At 45.0% G+C, this 23,269-nt stretch overlaps 1 protein-coding gene across 2 annotated transcripts in view; it reads right to left on the reverse strand.

The window, feature by feature from the left end:
- Positions 1 to 23,269, reverse strand: part of LOC121573658 (THO complex subunit 2) — an 82,743-nt gene that overhangs the window by 25,637 nt on the left and 33,837 nt on the right. For both annotated transcript variants that reach the window (XM_045222484.1, XM_045222483.1), the window contains exons 16-28: positions 15,949 to 16,033; positions 13,084 to 13,177; positions 12,853 to 12,933; positions 11,031 to 11,127; positions 10,137 to 10,254; positions 9,835 to 10,014; positions 4,747 to 4,911; positions 3,900 to 4,175; positions 2,883 to 3,024; positions 2,178 to 2,335; positions 1,892 to 2,020; positions 1,605 to 1,736; positions 1,138 to 1,322 (exon numbers count right to left, since the gene is read on the reverse strand). In XM_045222484.1, the coding sequence (XP_045078419.1) occupies positions 1,138 to 1,322; positions 1,605 to 1,736; positions 1,892 to 2,020; positions 2,178 to 2,335; positions 2,883 to 3,024; positions 3,900 to 4,175; positions 4,747 to 4,911; positions 9,835 to 10,014; positions 10,137 to 10,254; positions 11,031 to 11,127; positions 12,853 to 12,933; positions 13,084 to 13,177; positions 15,949 to 16,033 (1,842 nt within the window). The remainder of the gene's footprint in view (positions 1 to 1,137; positions 1,323 to 1,604; positions 1,737 to 1,891; positions 2,021 to 2,177; positions 2,336 to 2,882; positions 3,025 to 3,899; positions 4,176 to 4,746; positions 4,912 to 9,834; positions 10,015 to 10,136; positions 10,255 to 11,030; positions 11,128 to 12,852; positions 12,934 to 13,083; positions 13,178 to 15,948; positions 16,034 to 23,269) is intronic.

Below are 23,269 nucleotides of genomic sequence, written 5' to 3' on the forward strand. Positions count from 1 at the left end.
CAAAATAGCCTCCAACACTCTACTCAGCAAATTGGATGTAGTCTATCACAGTGCCATCCGTTTTGTCTCCAAAGCCCCATACACTACCCACCACTGTGACCTGTACGCTCTTGTTGGCTGGTCCTCACTACATGTTCGTCCTCAAACCCACTGGCTCCAGGCCATCTATAAATCACTGCTAAGCAAATCCCCGCCTTATCTTAGCTCATTGGTCACCATAGCAGCACCCACCCGTAGTCTGCGCTCCAGCAGGTATATCTCACTGGTCATTCCCAAAGCCAACACCTCCTTTGGCCGCCATTCCTTCCAGTTCTCTGCTGCCAATGACTGGAACGAATTGCAAAAATCTCTGAAGCTGGAGACTCTTATCTCCCTCACTAACTTTAAGCATCAGTTGTCAGAGCACCTTACCGATCACTGCACCTGTACACAGCCCATCTGAAATTAGCCCACCCAACTACCTCATCCCTATATTGTTATTTATTTTGCTCTTTTGCACCCCAGTATCTCTATTTGCACATAATCTCTTGCACATCTAGCATTCCAGTGTTAATACTAATTGTAATTATTTTGCACTATGGCCTATTTATTGCCTTACCTCCATAACTTGCTACATTTGCACACACTGTATATATATTTTCTGTTGTATTTTTTGACTTTATGTTTTTTTTACCCCATATGTAACTCTGTGTTGTTGTTTTTATCGCACTGCTTTGCTTTATCTTGGCCAGGTCGCAGTTGTAAATGAGAACTTGTTCTCAACTGGCTTACCTGGTTAAATAAAGGTGAAAAAAATAATAAAATAAAATAAAAAGACAAAGTACGAAGATCACTGATCTGTTCTCACAACTCTGTTTAGATAATCCACAACAAGTACAACTCAACCTTCCCTAATTATAATTCATCCAATACTACTTCATTTATACCTCTGTAGTTATTTTTGCATTAAAAGTACACACCTCCATTTAACACCACCATTTGTTGGTACTAGCTTCACAACAAACTGAAAATGCTTACAGCAAAATGCTAGGTAACCACTTGCCACTTATGCCCCACAATAAATTACAACCCCCACAATGATAGTAAACTGTGACTGTGCTGCACTGCACACAATGCGGCTGGTAGACTCTGTGTTACCCCATGGCTAAGGCATAGAGGTCTGGCCTCTTCTCCTTCTCCTCCAGACAGATCTTGTGGACGCGGCACTCCAGCGCCTGGCCCAGGTTCAGCACTTTTGGGTAGCAGGACAGGATCTTGGTCAGCACGATCAGGATGTTCCGGATGTGGGTGTACTCCCCCGTCTCCAAGCAGTGGACTGATGCCTGGAGGGCACAGAGGGAGAGAGGGGAGGAGGGGTGTATTGCTGCATTCACACATTCCACTGCTCTCCGATTATACTGTACAGAGGAGACATGACTCTTCACGTTTGAGGAGCTTCTCACTCAGTTTGAGCGGGTACTATTTCCTGCTAGCGTTGTTGGTCACGTTTCCTTTCATTTAAACTATTGAATTCTGAATAATGCTAGTAAATGAATAGGAGTTAATAAGACAAAAAGACCAGATTGACTTCTTCAGAAGGCAATGAAACAAAGGGAGAAACTCACTTTAGTCAGCTTGTAGTGCCATTTGTGCACCACATGTCTGAAGTTCTCATAGTCCAGCTGGTCTGCTTTGTTCCCTCCGTCAAAGCCTGTGGCTCTGAAAATGGTCAGGAAGCCTGGGTAGTTACCACACTCCTTGAAGAGGGAACAACAAACAGACAAGATGACATGTTAACACACATTACTGAGAGAGAGGATTTAATGTGTGTGTGTGTATGAGTGTGTGAGTGAGTGCGAGAGAGAGAGGGAGAAAGTAATGTGTGTGAGATCGAGATAGGTGGTCACCTCACCTTCTCGTAGACAGCGCGGTCGCTGTGCCAGCGGGTCACCGTCTCCAGCATGCAGCACAGGAAGCGTCCGTAGCGCCGCGACTCGTTCTCCGTGCAGCTGGCCACCGTGTAGATGATGTCAGAGAACACCTGCAGATAGGACCATGCAACACAGTTAGGAGGTCAGGGCGGAGTAACTAAGTGACGGAAATCCCATGGTATAATGACATGTGACAACCAGAGATAGTAGAGGGCAAAAAGGCAGAAAGGTGAGAGCAAGAAAGAGAGAGAAAGGGAGAAGTCTCACCCGGTCATAGCAGAGCAGGGTGCAGAAGTTGGGGGTCTTCTGCTGGTGCACCAGCTCCACAAAGCGGGCACAGTACACAGCGTCGATGGCAGAGAAGATACAGCGAGGAAACAGACACAGCTGCAGGAACTTAGTGATGGTCTCATTCTTGGTGGATTCTGAGCGAGGGAGAGGGAAGGGATTGATAAAAAGAAGGATGTGAGAACAGTGAATTAGACTTACCATCAACTAACTCGCATGACTCATCTTTAGAGTGACTCAGAGGTAATTCTTCAAACAAGATTTGAGGTTAAACCCACTCTTTTAAAATGTCATTAGCGTGGGTTGTATAGCTGTACAGTGAAATCGTTAATATGACTGACGTTTTCTTTAATGAAATGGGAGAGTTGCCATCTGCCATTAGCCCAGATCCTCTAAAACAGACTTTGGGGCCATTACATCAAACAACTCGTCATGCCCGTTAACTGGGCTAAAACAAACAAGGTGAGGCTGGTTTTGTGAAGCCTCCTGGGAGCTGAGGGGGTTTGACTGTGGTGTTACTGTCCCAATTCAGTATTGTCCCCCAATGGGAACAGAAAGCTGGGTAAGGGAGGGTCTGCTGGGATTAGTGCTGTGATGAGCAGTCAGCGGTGTCTGTGTCTGTGAGAGATAGAGGGGGAGGGAGAGAGAAGGAGAAATAGAGAGCGAGCGCAAAAATCATCTTACTGGCGAGGAGCCAGTTGTCCTTCTCTAGTTTGAGGCGGTGCAGGACCCTCTGGACGTGCTCCAACTGTTTCTTCTCCTCTTCCTGCAGCTTGTCCTGTAGGGCCGTGCAACGCTCCTTCTCCTTCTTCTTCTTGTTCATCGGCTACAGACAGACACCATAGACAGACAAGCAGGCTGCTGTTTAGACAGGGTGAACACATACAGAGAGAAAACACTAATAACAACTTAGAGGTCAAGCACAATACAATTACAGTACACTTTTACCATTACCCTCCAAGTCAAGTGATAATTGGAGAACATTGCATTTAGATGAACTGGAAGATGAGAATAGTCTCTACGTGCTTCAGTGTTGTCTTTTCCTACTAGCGCCGACTTCACTGATAACTACTTTGAGGGAAAATGTTCCCTGACACCCAAAAGTACTAGTTACAGTATATTTTGAATGCTTAGCATGACAGGAAAAATGACCCAATTCACACACTTATCAAGAGAACATCCCTGGGCATCCCTACTGCCTCTGATCTGGCGGACTCGTTAAACACAAACGCTTCATTTGTAAATGATGTCTGCGTGTTGTAGTGTGCCCCTGGCTATCCATAAATAAAAAATAAATAAATTGTGCTCTCTGGTTTGCTTAATATAAGCAATTTGAAATTATTTATACTTTTACTGTTGATAGTTAAATATATTTCAAACCAAATACTTTTACTCAAGTAGTATTTTACTAGGTGACTTTCACTTTTTCACAATTTTCTATTAAGATATCTTTACTTTTACTCAAGTATGACAATTGGGTACTTTTTCAACCACTGCTAAAATGTAATAAAAATGTGTTGTCATCAAGGGGTCTGATAGATGCCTGAGTCGTGTTTATAGTATCAGGCACCAAATTGAAGAAAACAGACTGACAAAGGGGGGAACAGGATCTGGACTTGACCAATAAGAAAAGCTAATTTTGGTTTGAATGCGGTGTCCGTTGTATGCTCTAATGAACACGACCATGATGATGTGACTCACCACATCAGGGTTCTCCTCGATAGCCTTGACCTGGACCTGGAGCTTCTTCACCTCGCGGTCGTAGGCGTTGTGTGGCACGGCCAGGTCGTACATGGTCAGCGACCAGAAGGTGGCGTAGAACTGGGGTCGGAGGTCATCCCAGACACGGGGCGGGTGCAGGGACACCACGGCCTCGTGCACCGGCGACATCACCAGCTCGCACGCAGCCACGTACTTATGGACCTTCTGCTGCTGCCGGTTGCTCTTCTCAGCTTTCTTCAGCTCATCATACTTAGACTAGGGAGAGAGGAGGGGACACTCAGTTACTGTCTCCTTTACATGGTAAGATTCACAAACGGGTTGATATACAGTATGTTTCAGTATAGGAGTTTACAGTCCGATTCTCCCTGGCTTTGAAAGCAGCAGCCTGGGTCAGCCTGTCCATGGTGCTGTACTATACATGACTCCCAGCAGGACAGTGGGTCTGATCTGTTCCCAGACACACAACCTGACTGAGTCAATTTCCTCATGATGGATGCGTGTCAGATGTGATTGTTCAGATGGCGTGACCATGCCGTGTGACGGCAGCAGAGAGGCACCTCGGGATGTTTCAAGTCCGGCCAGGGGGACAGTAAATCCGGTTACACAGCACATGGCATGGAGGGCGGCTGTCGCCCTCTCGAACTGAAACCATCCTTCTTTCAGGATTCTACATGGCCAGTGTTCTCAAAGCATTACAGTGCACATCAATTCAAAGTTACAGTCTTATGTATTGAATTTATTAGTAGATAGTTTATACTCGCGGTATCCATTGGTCATACTGTACAGACTAAAGGTGAAGTGCCAGAGGGAAGGAGAGACTACTCACCAGGATCTGATGTCCATACATGGGGCGTGAAAGGAAGAAGGCAGCGTCGTGGGGAGTGTGGAACTGGTTACAGAGGATGTCAATGGAGGGAACACGCTTGATGTAGTCCTCAGTACTCAGGTTGGAGGCCAGGAAGCCACCAAACTGCACTAGGGTGTCGTGACACTGTAGCCAGGGGACAGGGAGTCAGAGAATGGCACCCTTATCCATATTTAGTGCACTACTTTTGGGCTCTGGTCAAAAGCAGGGGTTGGAATCAAAATAATTTTCCAATAGTTTAGTTCTAAACAGAATCATACTTTTTCCTCATTCCATTCCACTGTTCCGACATGCAAAATAATGTTCTGAACTGGTTCGTACCAAAAAAAGTACCGGTTTATATTGGTCCTTTTTAAACCTCTGCTTGACATTAAATTACTTCACCAATCAGTGCGGATAGAGCAGCTTAGAGCAGTTTGCTATGGAGCGGGCAAGCTGTAGTTGTTTTAGCCTAGGCAGCCGATAGTACATGGGCGCTATTGGCTGCCTAGGCTACATTACATTACATTAACATCATTTAGCAGACGCTCTTATCCAGAGCGACTTACAAATTGGTGCATTCAATTTGTAAGTCGTTTACATGTGCGATGGACAGACAAGTGGAGGGCGCGAGATGCAACTGACATTTTGCGGGTGGGGAGAGTGAGAGTGGGTGGAGGAGGCTTGGCTTGAAGCACGGGGCATTGTTATGAAATGCATTATCTGAATTTGGCCCACAGAATTATAGCGACGGAGGAGCGGGTTCTATGGAGGAAATTTGAATGTCTGAACTTCCCGAGAGTTGGCTTAAAGTTGGACCAGAGCTAGCTAACAATCTTGTGTGTGCAGAGCGCCACCAGAATTAAAAAAATGTCTTACCTTTTTGTAGTTAATAAAGCCAATGTGAAACGTGATACAGTGAGGGAAAAAAGTATTTGAACAAAAAAATCCAGAAAAACGCATTTAAATTTTTTTATAAATTGATTTGCATTTTAATGAGGGAAATACGTATTTGACCCCATCTCAATCAGAAAGATTTCTGGCTCCCAGGTGTCTTTTATACAGGTAACGAGCTGAGATTAGGAGCACACTCTTAAAGGGAGTGCTCCTAATCTCAGCTTGTTACCTGTATAAAAGACACCTGTCCACAGAAGCAATCAATCAGATTCCAAACTCTCCACCATGGCCAAGACCAAAGAGCTCTCCAAGGATGTCAGGGACAAGATTGTAGACCTACACAAGGCTGGAATGGGCTACAAGACCATCGCCAAGCAGCTTGGTGAGAAGGTGACAACAGTTGGTGCGATTATTCGCAAATGGAAGAAACACAAAAGAACTGTCAATCTCCCTCGGCCTGGGGCTCCATGCAAGATCTCACCTCGTGGAGTTGCAATGATCATGAGAACGGTGAGGAATCAGCCCAGAACTACACGGGAGGATCTTGTCAATGATCTCAAGGCAGCTGGGACCATAGTCACCAAGAAAACAATTGGTAACACACTACGCCGTGAAGGACTGAAATCCTGCAGCGCCCGCAAGGTCTCCCTGCTCAACAAAGCACATATACAGGTCCGTCTGAAGTTTGCCAATGAACATCTGAATGACTCAGAGGAGAACTGGGTGAAAGTGTTGTGGTCAGATGAGACCAAAATCGAGCTCTTTGGCATCAACTCAACTCGCCGTGTTTGGAGGAGGAGGAATGCTGCCTATGACCCCAAGAACACCATCCCCACCGTCAAACATGGAGGTGGAAACATGCTTTGGGGGTGTTTTTCTGCTAAGGGGACAGGACAACTTCACCGCATCAAAGGGACGATGGACGGGGCCATGTACCGTCAAATCTTGGGTGAGAACCTCCTTCCCTCAGCCAGGGCATTGAAAATGGGTTGTGGGTGGGTTTTCCAGCATGACAATGACCCAAAACACACGGCCAAGGCAACAAAGGAGTGGCTCAAGAAGAAGCACATTAAGGTCCTGGAGTGGCCTAGCCAGTCTCCAGACCTTAATCCCATAGAAAATCTGTGGAGGGAGCTGAAGGTTCGAGTTGCCAAACGTCAGCCTCGAAACCTTAATGACTTGGAGAAGATCTGCAAAGAGGAGTGGAACAAAATCCCTCCTGAGATGTGTGCAAACCTGGTGGCCAACTACAAGAAAAGTCTGACCTCTGTGATTGCCAACAAGGGTTTTGCCACCAAGTACTAAGTCATGTTTTGCAGAGGGGTCAAATACTTATTTCCCTCATTAAAATGCAAATCAATGTATAAAAAATTTTAAATGCGTTTTTCAGGATTTTTTTTTTGTTATTCTGTCTCTCACTGTTCAAATAAACCTACCATTAAAATTATAGACTGATCATGTCTTTGTCAGTGGGCAAACGTACAAAATCAGCAGGGGATCAAATACTTTTTTTCCCTCACTGTAACTATAGTATCTGTAACTAGCATTGAAAAAGTTAATTGATTCTTCTCTAATGAAAAGTCTCTCCCTTTTTTCTGAATCATGCTTGTAACGTCAGTAGGCTGCAGCAGCCTAAGACTCAGAGGGGGAGGGGCAGGTTGCCGACACACGCACACACTGGCAAAGACTTTCAGCTGGCAGGCAGACACGGGAATACGTTTCTGAGTTACTGAGTGAGGGCTTTGCATTTGCTTTGAAAACAACGGTTCTGTTCCGAAACAGTATCGACTAACTGGTGCCCTGGAACATTGACTCTGTACCGGTAACCCCTTTATATAGCCTCGCTACTGTTATTTTACTACTTTTATTTTTTTTTACTTATCTATTGTTTACTTAACATGTATTTTTCTTAAAACTGCATTGTTGGTTAAGGGCGTGTAAGTAAGAACTTCACTGTAAGGTCTACACCTGTTGTATTCGGCGCATGTGACAAATACAATTTGATTTGATCACTTCCGTTCCTGGTTCTGATTCTGTTCCTCTAAAATGTTTGTTGATTTATGTTCTGTTCCCTGAACCGGTTCAAACCACTGGTCAAAAGTAGTTCTCTATCACTGGAGGTTGGTGGCACCTTAATTGGGGAGGACGGGCTCGTGGTAATGGCTGGCGTGGAATCAGCGGAATGTATCAAACATGGTTCCATGGGTTTGATGCCATTCCATTTACTCCGTTCTGTCCACTATTATGAGCCGTCCTCCCCTCAGCAGCCTCCTGTGTGCTCTATATAGGAAATAGGACACAGCCATCTATTTTGGACACAGCCAGAGAGTTCATTCTCCCTTATTGCACAGCCATGTTTGTGTGCTATTAGTCCCATAGCTTCTCATTCGTTTAAAGACACAACCTGGTTTATTCAAACCATCCATCAATGTGGCCCAATACTGCAAAGATCTTTTAGATTATCGCTGAGGAAAGCTCACAGCTCCAGGCAACATGGGGGAATTGAACCAAACATAATTGTCAGCTGTGTAATGTTTAAGAATTTTAGTAATGAGAAAAGGGGAGGATTCCATTCATCTGCACTCCCCTGATGTAGCTTATCGACATGACTTCAAGTTACCCTCTGTGCTTATCAATATGCTATTTTAAAGGCAATGACAGATTGACTATTTAATTAACTCTAAATGGGAGAACCCTCCAAGGCGTGAAACTAGTGTACAGTACCAGTCAAAAGTTTGGACACACCTACTCATTCCAGGGTTTTACTTTATTTTTACTATTTTCTACATTGTAGAATAATAGTGAAGACATCAAAACTATGAAATGACACATATAGAATCATGTAGTAAACAGAAAAGTGTTAAACAAATCAAACTATATTTTATATTTGAGATTCTTCAAATAGCCACCCTTTGCCTTGATGACAGCTTTGCACAATATTAGCATTCTCTCAACCAGCTTCATGAGGTAGTCACCTGGAATGCATTTCAACTGCTCAAATAAGCAAAGAGAAACGACAGTCCATCATTACTTTAAGACATGAAGGTCAGTCAATACGGAACATTTCAAGAACTTTGAAAGTTTCTTCAAGTGCAGTCGCAAAAACCATCATGCGCTATGATGAAACTGGCTTTTCTGAGGAACGCGACAGGAATGGAAGACCAAGGGTTAACTCCGAAGTAGAGGATAAGTTCATTAGAGTTACCAGCCTCAGAAATTGCAGCCCAAATAAATGCTTCACAGAGTTCAAGTAACAGACACATCTCAACATCAACTGTTCAGCGGGAACTGTGTGTATCAGGCCTTCATGGTCGAATTGCTGCAAAGAAACCACTACTAAAGGACACCAATAAGAAGAAGTGACCTGCTTGGGCCAAGAAACACGAGCAATGGACATTAGACCGGTGGAAATGTATCCTTTGTTCTGGAGACCAAATTGGAGATTTTGGGTTCCAACCACCGTGTCTTTGTGAGACGCGGTGTGGGTGAACGGATGATCTCTGCATGTGTATTTCCCACCGTAAAGCATGGAGGAGGAGGTGTTATGGCGTGGGGGTGCTTTGCTGGTGACACGGTCTGTGATTTATTTAGAATTCAAGGCACACTTCACCAGCATGGCTACCACAGCATTCTACAGCGATACGCCATCCCATCTGGTTTGGGCTTAGTGGGAATATCATTTGTTTTTCAACAGGACAATGACCCAACACACCTCCAGGCTGTATAAGGGCTATTTTACCAAGAAGGAGAGTGATGGAGTGCTACATCAGATGACCTGACCTCCACAATTCCCTGACATTAACCCAATTGGTTTGGGATAAGTTGGACCGCAGAGTGAAGAAAAAGCAGCCAACGAGTGCTCAGCATATGTGGGAACTCCTTCAAGACCGTTGGAAAAGCATTCCAGGTGAAGCTGGTTGAGAGAATGCAAAGCTGTCATCAAGGCAAAGGGTGGCTATTTGAAGATTCTCAAATATAAAATATACTTTGATTTGTTTAACACTTTTTCTTTACTACATGACTCCATATGTGTTATTTCATAGTTTTGATGTCTTCACTTTTACTACAATGTAAAAAAAAATAAAAAAATAAATAAAAACCCTTGAATGAGTAAGTGTGTCCAAACTTTTGACTGGTAGTGTAAGTAATGCTGTAAAGGGGTTCAGTACGTACCTGGTCGTACAGCTTGCCCACCAGTTTGAGGTGTTTCTCGCCCCCCTCCAGAAAGACCACCCCGTTGCGTTGCTGGGCCATGAGGAGACAGAGGGGCAGGGCCAGATCATGGTCCAACAGGGCATCCTTTAGACGCTGGGACGACTTCTTAGTGTTACGGATCTGACCAAAGTAACCACCCTGGGGACAGAAAATATAATTGAATTGTTTCAAGTCATGCTGAGCAATAGCCAACTAACGCAATGTGCCTCAGCTTTGAGCTGGTCATGGTGTTCCAAGTCAGACCAAACATGGTCCTGTACCTCAGCTTTGAGCTGCTCCCCTCCAGTCATAGCTTCCATCTGCTCTGACGTCATCTCGTCAGTGATCTCGATGCCGGCCATCTTCTGCACCACCTCTTTTAGAATCAGCAGGTCAAAACTGCAGCGGGGGACGGGACAACATAATCACATTGTATACATATTTGTGAACGCAGACAAACAAATAACACGTGCACATACACAAAAATAAACATAGGTAAAAAAACAAACAAGGTTGGGGGCGAAAACAACTGTGGGAGTAGCTAAGGACAGCGCACTAATAATAACATAATTCAGCAAATCTACATGACAGAATTATATTCCATGCTGTTTCATTGGCGCTGTGGCAGAGTGCCACCTCTATTTACTTCCCCTGCATCCCTGGCCCTGGAAAGGACTGATCTGAACTGATGGGAGAGGGAGGGAGGGAGAGATAGATCGAGATGGGGAGAGAGAGATGAGATGAGAGAGTGGCCATGGAGCCCAGTGTGATTCACTACCTGCCGACTCCAGGCATTACAGGGAGACCAGCGCTGATATAATTACCCTTCCCTCCTCCTCTTTGGGAGCCCAAACCCCCACAGTCAGCAGCCTCCTCATCAACACCACATTACTCAGCAGCTCTGCCCAGTCCAGATCCCTGCAGGGAGGCACAACAACGGCCAAGACCCCTCTCCATCTCCCTCTGCCCCTCTCGCTCTCAGCCCTAGGCCCTGGCCTTATACTGCTACAGGAGGAACAGACTACGTCCATCCCGGTTTTGATTCATGAGAAACCAGACAGAGACGGAGGGGACCCCAGTTGACTGACTATGAGCGACAGACTCCATCACTATGAATCACATCAGATCCAGCAAGTCATTGAGGCACCGTCTGCCAGCACAGGAGTTATAGTTACCTCTTCCCTGCTTTCAGCGTATTGGTCACATACTGGAGGAGGCCGGCCAACTCGATTGGGTATTTCCTGAACACTGCTCCACACAGACTGGCCAGGCCTGGAGATAGGAGAAAAGTCAGCAGTCAATCAGTTGGCAAGCAGACATACATATGTTACATAAAATACAGTCAACTAAAGTATAGAGTTGCACTGGGATGTAACTACATGGAACAAAAAAGTACACCTTAATGCCTCTTTGATAATAATGCTGATTCGTGACATCAGGGTCGTGTTTGGTAGGGTACACTGTAGCAAAACATTTCGTAATGGAAAACAAAAATTTGTGTTCTTAATGGAAAAGTTCAGGTAGTACCTCCATGTTTCACTACATTTCCAAATATTTTCTCCCAACTGAATACAATCCATGTCAAATAATCCCGCCCTCACATTGCTGTAGTTGAACCCTTGCAAGGAAGAACCATATACAGTGCCTTTGGAAAGTATTCAGACGCCTTGACTTTTTCCAAATGTTGTTACGTTACAGCCTTATTCTAAAATTGATTAAGTTGTTTTTTGTCATCAATTTACACACAATACCCCATAATGACAAGACAAAAACTGGTTTTTAGAATGTTTTGCTAATTTATTAAAATATCACATTTACTTAATTATTCAGACTGTTTACTCAGTACTTTGTTGAAGCTCCTTTGGCTGCGATTACAGCCATGAGTCTTCTTGGGTATGACGCTACAAACTTGGCACACCTGTATTTGGGGAGTTTCTCCCATTCTTCACTGCAGATCCTCTCAAGCTCTGTCAGGTTGGATGGGGAGCGTTGCTGCACAGCTATTTTCAGGTCTCTCCAGAGATGTTCGATCGGGTTCAAGTCCGGGCTCTGGCTGGGCCACTCAAGAACATTCAGAGACTTGTCCCGAAGCCACTCCTGCGTTGTCTTGGCTGTGTGCGTAGGGTCGTTGTCCTGTTGGAAGGTGAACCTTCGCCCCCAGTCTGAGGTCCTGAGCGCTCTGGAGCAGGTTTTCATCAAGGATCTCTCTGAACTTTGCTCCGTTCATCTTTGCCTCGATCCTGACTAGTCTCCCAGTCCCTGCTGCTGAAAAACATCCCCACAGCATGATGCTGCCACCACCATGCTTCACCGTAGGGATGGTGCCAGGTTTCCTCTAGAATCTTGTTTCTCATGGCCTGAGAGTCTTTAGGTGCTCATTTACATTTACGTCATTTAGCAGATGCTCTTATCCAGAGCGACTTCGAGGAGCAATTAGGGTTAAGTGCCTTGCGTAAGGGCACAGACAGATTTTTCACCTAGTCGGCTCGGGGATTAGAACCAGCGACCTTTCGGTTACTGGCACAACGCTCTTACCCACTAAGCAACCTGCCGCTCATGGCTTGGTTTTTGCTCTGACATGCACTGTCAACTGTGGGACCTTATATAGACAGGTGTGTGCCTTTCCAAATCATGTCCAATCAATTGAATTTACCACAGGTGGACTCCAATCAAGTTGTAGAAACATCTCAAGGATGATCAATGGAAACAGGATGCACCTGAGCTCAATTTCGAGTCTCATAGCAAAGAGTCTGAATACTTATGTAAAAAGGCACTATGTGCATTTAGAAAAATTCTGATATTGTCAAATATATACTTTTTTTCGAAACGTGTATACGTCATCAAGACTGTCATTATTTTAAAAGAATGACATCACACTTCTCTCAATTATTGTGCTAGTTTTTGGTATCATACTTCTTTTGCAATGAAGTCAATCAATTTTTTTTCAAAACGCACACATTTGGTTCTTCATCTGTAGGATTCAGTTAGTGAACTCACTCTGAAGCCAGGAGGAGATCGTAGTGTCGTCATGTTTCATCTTCTCTTTCTCTGGATTTGCCAGCGCTTCAATGATGCAATCTATAGGCAATAAGTTAAGGGGTACAACACTGCACGTCTTAATACATTCTGCCTACGTTAGCATTCCAAATACATGCTTAAACATAGTTCTGAATATGTATAAATACATGGGCAAAAACTGCAAGTCACGAAATGGCAGATTAAGGATACAGGCCATGACGTCATAGTTGAGTGAGGTGAGGTATTTAAGGGAGTCTACCACTGGACCGATGAGGTTGTCATACCACTGGATCTGAGACAGGATCTGAGAGGGACAATAATACCTGGTTAATACAATACAGGCACAACAACAAGCCTCATCACACGCATACACAACACCTGCCAGAGGATGATCATAAAAGATAAGATGATATCTAAAACATCCACCCAGCTGTTATATACACTGAGTGTATAAAACATTAAGAACACCTTCCGAATACTGAGTTGCACCTCCTTTTGCCCTCAGAACAGCCTCAATTTGTAAGGGCATGACTCTACAAGGTGTTGAAAGCGTTCCACAGGGATGCTGGCCCATGTTGACTCCAATGCTTCCCACAGTTGTGTCAAGTTGTCTGAATGTCCTTTGGGTGGTGCACCATTCTTAATACACACGGGAAACTGTTAAGCATGAAAAACCCAACAGCGTTGCAGTTCTTGACACACTCAAACCAGTAGCCTGGCACCTACTACCATACCCCGTTCAAAGGCACTTAAATATTTTGTCTTGCCCATTCACCCTCCGAATGGCACACATACACAATCCATGTCTCAATTGTCTCAAGGCTTAAAAATCTATATTTAACCTGTCTCCTCCCCTTCATCTACACTGATTGAAGTGGATTTAACATGTGACATCAATAAGGGATCATAGCTTTCACCTGTTCAGTCTATGTCATTGAAAGAGCAGGTGTTCCCAATGTTTTGTAGACTCAGTGCACATGGATTTTTTTTTTTTTTGATTCTAGAATAAAATTCCAAATGGTCTGAGAAAACAAGGCTATTGCTCTGCAGTGTCCTCTGCAGATCCCTTAAACTTTATTATCCTCTCTCCTGGTAAAGCCACCTTATTACATGTTACACTACATCCCTGCACTCCCACTGTGACAGTATGCCATCAGACTCCCCTGTTCCTCCCCAAATGGCCTATACATGGCCAAAAGTATGTGGACACCCGCTCGTCGAACATCTCATTCCAATATCATGGGCATTAATATGGAGTTGGTCTCACCTTTGCTGCTATAACAGCCTCCACTCTTGTGGGAAGGCTTACCACTACATGTTGGAACATTGCTGCGGGGACTTGCTTCCATTCAGCCACAAGCGCATGAGTGAGGTTGGGCACTGTTGTTGGGCGATTAGGCCTGGCTCGCAGTCGGCGTTCCAATTCATCCCAAAGGTGTTCGATGTGGTTGAGCACAGGGCTCTGTGCAGGCCAGTCAAGTTCTTGCACACCGATCAACAAACCATTTGTGCACGGGGGCATTGTCATGCTGAAACAGGAAAGGGCCTTCCCAAACGGTTGCCACAAAGTTGGAAGCACAGAATCGTCTAGAATGTCATTGTATGCTGTAGTGCTAAAATTTCCCTTCACTGGAACTAAGGGGCCTAGCCCGAACCATGAAAAACAGCCCCAGACCATTATTCCTTCTCCGCCAAACTTTACAGTTGGCACTATGCATTGGGGCAGGTAGCGTTCTCCTAGCATCCGCCAAACCCAGATTTGTCCGTTGGACTGCCAGATAGTGAAGCGTGATTCATCACTACAGAGAGCGTTTCCAGAGTTCAATGGCAGCGAGCTTTACACCACACCAGCCGACACTTGGCATTGCGCATGGTGATCTTAGGCTTGTGTGCAGCTGCTCAGCCATGGAAACCTATTTCATGAAGTTCACGACGAACAGTTCTTGTGCTGACGTTGCTTCCAGAGGCAGTTTGGAACTCTGTAGTGAGTGTTGCAACCTAGGACAGACAATTGTTACGTGCTATGCTCTTCAGCACTTCCTTTCTGTGAGCTTGTGTGGCGTACCACTTCGCGGCTGAGCCGTCGCTGCTCCTAGACGTTTCCACTTCACAATAACAGCACTTACAGTTGACCGGGCCAGCTTTAGCAGGGCAGAAATTTGACAACCTGACTTGTTGGAAAGGTGGCATTCTATGACGGTGCCACATTGAAAATCACTGAGCTCTTCAGTAAGGCCATTCTACTAACAATGTTTGTCTATGGAGATTGCATGGCGGTGTGCTCACCTGTCAACAACGGGTGCGGCTGAAATAGTCAGATCGACTCATTTGAAGGGGTGTCCACATACTGTAGTGTATGTCAGTGCACAGAGGCTTTAAAAGGCCCAGTTTTAGAATAAATAATGGAGTGGTCTCTTCCCATGACCTTGATATTATTAGTGAAGACAGATAGACATGGGCTGAGGCTGAGTAGGGTGGAGGTGGGGGAGGAAGGGGAGAGACAGTGGGTCTGAGAGTGAGTAGGGTGGAGGTGGGGGAGGAAGGTGAGAGAGGAGGCTGAGGCTGAGTAAGGTGGAGGATGAGGTAAGTCTCAGGGGAGGTCTGACTCTCCTCACTCACTCAGAGCAGAGGCCATTCAGCCAGACTGCAGGCTGAGCGATGAAGAGATGGAGGCTTTAAAAGGGAGAGGAGCAGCACAGCTCATTCCGGTCTCAGTCCCCTCCAATGAGGACCTTTTTCATTCCGTTAATGTCCTGCTGCTGAGCCAGTAAGGAGTTGCAGTGAATCAAATTCACATTCAGCCCCCATTTTCAGCAGTAGCCTATCTTTACAAAGGCAGATTGTAAAGATAGTAGCCTTAAAATAAGATCTCTCTGCCCCATGGAGATAGTAGAGGACACAGAGCCCTTTTCACTGTCAAGATGAAGTACTCAGTTAAAGTAAGAGTAGGGGAGATATCAGTTAAAGTAAGAGTAGGGGAGATATCACTCAAAATAAGGCTAATATTAGTGTCTGTATCATAACACTGCCTTTAGTAGGTGAATAAAATATCATAAAATCCTTGAGAATACATACATAGTCAAAGAGGATGGTGGGGTTGCTATGGCTCAGCTTGCCAATCTGGCGCCCAGATGGTTTCACATTCTCTTTGGTCAATCGCCTGGGAAAAGGAAAGGAAGAAAGAGAGAAAAGAGAGCAATTTATTAAATCTATTGAAGCATCTTGCAGCCAATACATTTAACCCTGTCAATTACCCTCACCTTGAGTTGTGTCTGAAGGCCACTAGCGACAGAACCCACAATAATAAATGTTCTACTTCTGCCACAGCAACGAGTTAGCATATTAGCCTTGTCGAAATTCATGAATGTAAAACAGCCGAACTGATGTTAGCAATGCTTCTCAGCAAGCCGAAACTTCCTCAAAGATACTTCAAACTAGGTTTGATAGCGTCGATGCGCGGGAAGAACCTGTCCATGTTTTCTTCTAGTGATAGGGGGGGACGACAGTTACATATTGGGATATTATTTTTGACAATATATTGTATCATTTTGACAATATCGCAACATCATTTTTGCGCTAGATGGCTGTACCTGCACCAAAACTCTTCATAGCTTGTTCTCCATCTCCTTTTTAAAATAGGGAGCCAATTTGTTTTCAGCACTTTTATTTCCATGACTGATCAAAACTTATTGCTTTTCTCATTACTCTCTCTTGTCCCTCTGCAGCAGACATATGGTTAGCAATATGTTTGGAACATTGAAACGTAATTAAAATCACAGTATCAAATCACAATACATATAGAATCGTGAGAAACGCAATACATATCGTATCGGCACCTAAGTATCGTGATATCGTACAGTGAGGTCCCTGGCAATTCCCAGCCCTATTTTCTTCTCAGCGAGAACGTGGTTATTTTTGCAGTAACATCCAAATATCCTAATGCTCTGATAGTGCCATCATGCCACCAATTAGTTTGTTCACATCTGGTAATCAATCCGCGCAGTGCCCAATGGAATACAATACAACTTTATTGTCCGTGTTACAGCAAACCACTGAAACTGATGTGGCTGTGAGACTACATGGGGAAATAGTTCCAGTTTTGAGTGACAATAATAATAAAGCCATTTAGCAGATGCTTTTATCCAAAATGACTTACAGTCTACAATTCTACGATTATTTCAGTAGTATGCGCGTTCAAATCCAGTGTTTTTGAGGAAGTTTGGCTTGCAGTGCAGCATTGCCAACATTGGTTTGGCTGTTTCATTCATTAATTTTGACTATGCTAATATGCTAACTCCTGGCTGTGGCGTAAAACATGGATTATTGTGGATTATGACCCTATGGACCTTCAGACACAATTCAAGGTACAGGTAATTCCACCGAAATATAGATTTCACCTGAACTATGCCTTTAAATAATGTATAATTTGTGCCCTAAATGTAAGAACCTACAGCTCACCCGACAGACAGAGACATATTGTGGTGTTAAGGAATGATAACGTCAATGTGTCGATGTTAGAATGCAGAGTGAAGCCTGGTGGTTCGACTGTCTGCTGTGTGCTTGTCTGTCAGTCTGTCTGTCTTAACCTGGTGGGTTACTATAGGGCTAATGTGTTTGCTCAAACTTCAACCTCCCCCAGCACAGCAGCAGCTCTCCATGGGAGGGAGGAAGAGGGGTGGTGATTTAGAAGTAGGTAGCTAAAGCACCACCATCACCAGGGACTCATTTCCCACTGTGGTTCTGCACAGTACACTGCACACGCATACATGATGCAGGCCAGGGGCCAGGCACGACACATTAACTTCCTTCTTATCGTGTGTGTTAGCCACCTTGTAGTGACATGTCACTCAGCAGAGCTGTATCCATATCAAGAGGTATGGTTAATTATATCCAGGCAATGTTCCATTTACATAATTAATAAACACTGGACCGAAGGCACTGACATCCTTCAGCTAACTACAAGAGACTAAGATGCATACAGGGATGGGAAAGGGATGGACTGAATGAATAATCAAAATGTCTAATGGCCATTTTAATCATTCAGTGGCAGCAACTTAACAATGGTTTGTATTACATGAGGCTAGCAGCTGGTGAGAGGGTCAAGGTGCTATGAGAGCAGGCTTATGAAGCATGGTTGGAGTGCTGCTATGCTAGCCTCATAAAGCTGACATGGATGGGAGTAGTCCACTCGAGTACAATAGTGGAGCAATTTTCTATAATCCCCCCAGTGGAGGGAATAGTAGCTGTTCATTTTCACTCCACCTCTCCTTGCCTTCCACTGCACCAGAGCTGCAGGATCTCAGCCCTGCAGCACCACTTTATCCATTAGTCTCCCCTCCCACACACACACACTTGGAGAGCCCTCACCACTTTTATTCTCCCTCATACATACTGAACTGTCCCATCCCCCATCAGACAGATCGATGCATGCTGATGTGGTTATATCCCAGCCCCCAAAGACACCACCAGCACCACTTAGGGGGGTTAGGGTAGGAAACAAACCATGGCTTCCCTGAGTGTCTGCTCTGTCATATATTATCACACAGCCCTGGGGTGCTCGCTCTGTGTATGTGTGTGGTGGCAATGATGGGAATACTCCAATGTCCACTGGTACCCTACAGGGAGCAGGGAAAGGCCTCAGGCACAAACATTGCATAAACATGTACTTCCACACATGTATCATACAGCACTAATGTGAAAAGCAGTAAATATGAGATACAGTTGAAGTCGGAAGTTTACATACACTCAATTAGTATTCGGTAACATTGCCTTTAAAAAAATTTAACTTGGGTCAAACGTTTTGGGTAGCCTTCCACAAGCTTCCCACAATAAGTTGGGTGAATTTTGGCCCATTCCTCCTGACAGAGCTGGTGTAACTGAGTCAGGTTTGCAGGCCTCCTTGCTCGCACACGCCTTTTCAGTTCTGCCCACATATTTTCTATAGGATTGAGGTCAGGGCTTTGTGATGGCCACTCCAATACCTTGACTTTGTTATCCTTAAGCCATTTTGCCACAACTTTGGAAGTATGCTTGGGGTAATTGTCCATTTGGAAGACCCATTTGCGACCAAGCTTTAACTTCCTGACTGAGATGTTGCTTCAATATATCCACATAATTTTCCTTCCTCATGATGCCATCTATTTTGTGAAGTGCACCAGTCCCTCCTGCAGCAAAGCATGATGCTGCCACCCCCGTGCTTCATGGTTGGGATGGTGTTCTTCGGCTTGCAAGCGTTCCCCTTTTTCCTCCAAACATAACGATGGTCATTATGGCCAAACAGTTATATTTTTGTTTCATCAGACCAGAGGACGTTTCTCCAAAAAGTACGATCTTTGTCCCCATGTGCAGTTGCAAACCGTAGTCTGACTTTTTAATGGCGGTTTTGGAGCAGTGGCTTCTTCCTTGCTGAGCGTCCTTTCAGGTTATGTCGATATAGTACTTGTTTTACTGTGGATATAGATACTTTTGTACCCGTTTCCTCCAGCATCTTCACAAGGTCCTTTGCTGTTGTTCTGGGATTGATTTGCACTTTTCACACCAAAGTATGTTCATCTCTAGGAGACAGAACGCGTCTCCTTCCTGAGCGGTATGACGGCTGCGTGGTCCCATGGTGTTTATACTTGCGTACTATTGTTGGTACAGATGAACGTGGTACCTTCAGGCGTTTGGAAATTGCTCCCAAGGATGAAGCAGACTTGTGGAGGTCTACAATTATTTTTCTGAGGTCTTGGCTGATTTATTTAGATTTTCCCATGATGTCAAGCAAAGAGGCAGTGAGTTTGAAGGTAGGCCTTGAAATATATCCACAGGTACACCTCCAATTGACTCAAATTATGTCAATTAGCCTATCAGAAGTTTCTAAAGCCATGACATCATTTTCTGGAATTTTCCAAGCTGTTTAAAGGCACAGTCAACTTAGTGTATGTAAACTTTTGACCCACTGGAATTGTGATACCGTGAATTATAAGTGAAATAATCTGTCTGTAAACAATTGTTGGAAAAATTACTTGTGTCATGCACAAAGTAGATGTCCTAACCGACTTGGCAAAACTATAGTTTGTTAACAAGAAATTTGTGGGGTGGTTGAAAAACGAGTTTTAATGACTCCAACCTAAGTGTATGTAAACTTACGACTTCAACTGTATCCCAACCGGAAGCCATGGATTACAGGCAACATCCGCATCGTGCTAAAGACTAGAGCTGCTGCTTTCAAGGAGCAGGACACTAATCCGGACGCTCATAAGAAATCCCGCTACGCCCTCAGATGAACCATCAAACAGGCAAAGCGTCAATACAGGATTAAGATTAAATCCTACTACATCGGCTCTGACGCTCGTCGGATGTGGCAGGGCTTGAAAACTATTACGGACTACAAAGGGAAACCCAGCCGCGAGCTGCCCAGTGACGCGAGCCTACCAGACGAGGTACATGCCTTTTATGCTCACTTCGAGGCAAGTAACACTGAAGCATTCATGAGAGCACCATGTGTGATCACGCTCTTGGTAGCCGATGTGAGCAAGACCTTTAAACAGGTCAACATTCACAAAGCCGCGGGGCCAGACAGATTACCAGGATGTCTACTCAAAGCATGTGCGGACCAACTGGCAAGTGTCTTCACTGACATTTTCAACCTCTCGCTGACCGAGTCCGTAATACCTACATGTTTCAAGCAGACCACCATAGTCCCTGTGCCCAAGGAAGCGAAGGTAACCTGGCTAAATGATTACCGCCAGTAGCACTCACGTCGGTAGCCATGAAGTGCTTTGAAAGGCTGGTCATGGCTCACATCAGCACCATCATCCCGGAAACCCTACACCCACTCCAATTCGCATACCACCCCAAAAGATCAACAGATGACGCAATCTCAAATCGCACTCCACACTGCCCTTTCCCACCTGGACAAAAGGAACACCTACAGTGAGGGAAAAAAATATTTGATCCCCTGCTGATTTTGTACGTTTGCCCACTGACAAAGACATGACCAGTCTATCATTTTAATGGTAGGTTTATTTGAACAGTGAGAGACAGAATAAGAACAAAAAAATCCAGAAAAATGCATGTCAAAAATGTTATAAATTGATTTGCATTTTAAATGAGGGAAATAAGTATTTGACCCCTCTGCAAAACATGACTTAGTACTTGGTGGCAAAACCCTTGTTGGCAATCACAGAGGTCAGACATTTCTTGTAGTTTGCCACCAGGTTTGCACACATCTCAGGAGGGATTTTGTCCCACTCTTCTTTGCAGATCTTCTCCAAGTCATTAAGGTTTCGAGGCTGACGTTTGGCAACTCGAACCTTTAGCTTCCTCCACAGACTGGCTAGGCCACCCAGGACCTTAATGTGTTTCTTCTTGAGCCACTCCTTTGTTGCCTTGGCCGTGTGTTTGGGGTCATTGTCATGCTGGAATACCTATCCACGACCCATTTTCAATGCCCTGGCTGAGGGAAGGAGGTTCTCACCCAAGATTTGACGGTACATGGCCCCGTCCATCATCCCTTTGATGCGGTGAAGTTGTCCTGTCCCCTTAGCAGAAAAACACCCCCAAAGCATAATGTTTCCACCTCCATGTTTGACGGTGGGGATGGTGTTCTTGGGGTCATAGGCAGTATTCCTCCTCCTCCAAACACGGCGAGTTGAGTTGATGGCAAAGAGCTCAATTTTGGTCTCATCTGACTACAACACTTTCACACAGTTCTCCTCTTAATCATTTGGCAAACTTCAGACGGCCCTGTATATGTGCTTTCTTGAGCAGGAGGACCTTGCGGGCGCGGCAGGATTTCAGTCCTTCACGGCGTAGTGTGTTACCAATTGTTTTCTTGGTGACTATGGTCCCAGCTGCCTTGAGATCATTGACAAGATCCTCCCGTGTAGTTCTGGGCTGATTCCTCAACGTTCTCATGATCATTGCAATTCCACGAGGTGAGATCTTGCATGGAGCCCCAGGCCGAGGGAGATTGACAGTTCTTTTGTGTTTCTTCCATTTGCGAATAATCGCACCAACTGTTGTCACCTTCTCACCAAGCTGCTTGGCAATGGTCTTTTAGCCCATTCCAGCCTTGTGTAGGTCTACAATCTTGTCCCTGACATCCTTGGAGAGCTCTTTGGTCTTGGCCATGGTGGAGAGTTTGGAATCTGATTGATTGACTGCTTCTGTGGACAGGTTTCTTTTATACAGGTAACAAGCTGAGATTAGGAGCACTCCCTTTAAGAGTGTGCTCCTAATCTCAGCTCGTTACCTGTATAAAAGACACCTGGGAGCCAGAAATCTTTCTGATTGAGAGGGGGTCAAATACTTATTTCCCTCATTAAAATGCAAAACAATTTATAACATTTTTGACATGCGTTTTTTTGGATTTTCTTTGTGTTATTCTGTCTCCCACTGTTCAAATAAACCTACCATTAAAATTATAGACTAATCATTTCTTTGTCAGTGGGCAAACGTACAAAATCAGCAGGGGATCAAATACTTTTTTCCCTCACTGTATGTGAGAATGCTGTTCATTGACTACAGCTCAGCGTGCTTAGTCCCCTCCTGTACTCCCTGTTCACCCACGACTGCGTGGCAAATCGCGACTCCAACACCATCATTAAGTTTGCTGACGACAACAGTGGTAGGCCTGATCACCGACAACGATGAGACAGCCAATAGGGAGGAGGTCAGAGACCTGGTAGTGTGGTGCCAGGACAACAACCTCTCCCTCAATGTGAGCAAGACAAAGGAGCTGATCGTGGATTACAGGAAAAGGCGGTCCGAACAGGCCCCCATTAACATCGACGGGGCTGTAGTGGAGCGGGTAGAGAGTTTCAAGTTCCTTTGTGTCCACATCACCAACAAACTATCATGGTCCAAACACACCAAGACAGTCGTAAAGAGGGCACGACAACACCTTTTCCCCCTCAGGACACTGAAAATATTTGGCATGGGTCCCCAGATCCTCAAAAAGCTCTACAGCTGCACCATCGAGAGCATCCTGACCGGTTGCATCACCGCCTGGTATAGCAACTGCTTGGCATCTGCCCGTAAGGCGCTACAGAGGGTAGTGCGTACAGCTCAGTACATCACTGGGGCCAAGCTTCCTGCCATCCAGGACCCTATATAATAGGCGGTGTCAGAGGAAGGCCCAAAAAATTGTCTCCAGTCACCCAAGTCATAGACTGTTCGGTCTGCTACCGCACGGCAAGCGGTACGGGAGCGCCAAGCCATAAGACTGCTGAACAATTAATCAAATGGCCATCCGGACTATTTACATTGACACAACCCCCCCCACTCCATTTGTTTTTACACTGCTGCTACTCGCTGTTTATTATCTATGCAGTCATCTTACAACTACCTACAGTTGAAGCCGGAAGTTTACATACACTCATCTGTACAAACAATAGTACGCAAGTATAAA

The sequence above is a fragment of the Coregonus clupeaformis genome, chromosome 9 (genome assembly GCF_020615455.1).
Source record: "Coregonus clupeaformis isolate EN_2021a chromosome 9, ASM2061545v1, whole genome shotgun sequence".
NCBI lineage: Eukaryota > Metazoa > Chordata > Actinopteri > Salmoniformes > Salmonidae > Coregonus > Coregonus clupeaformis.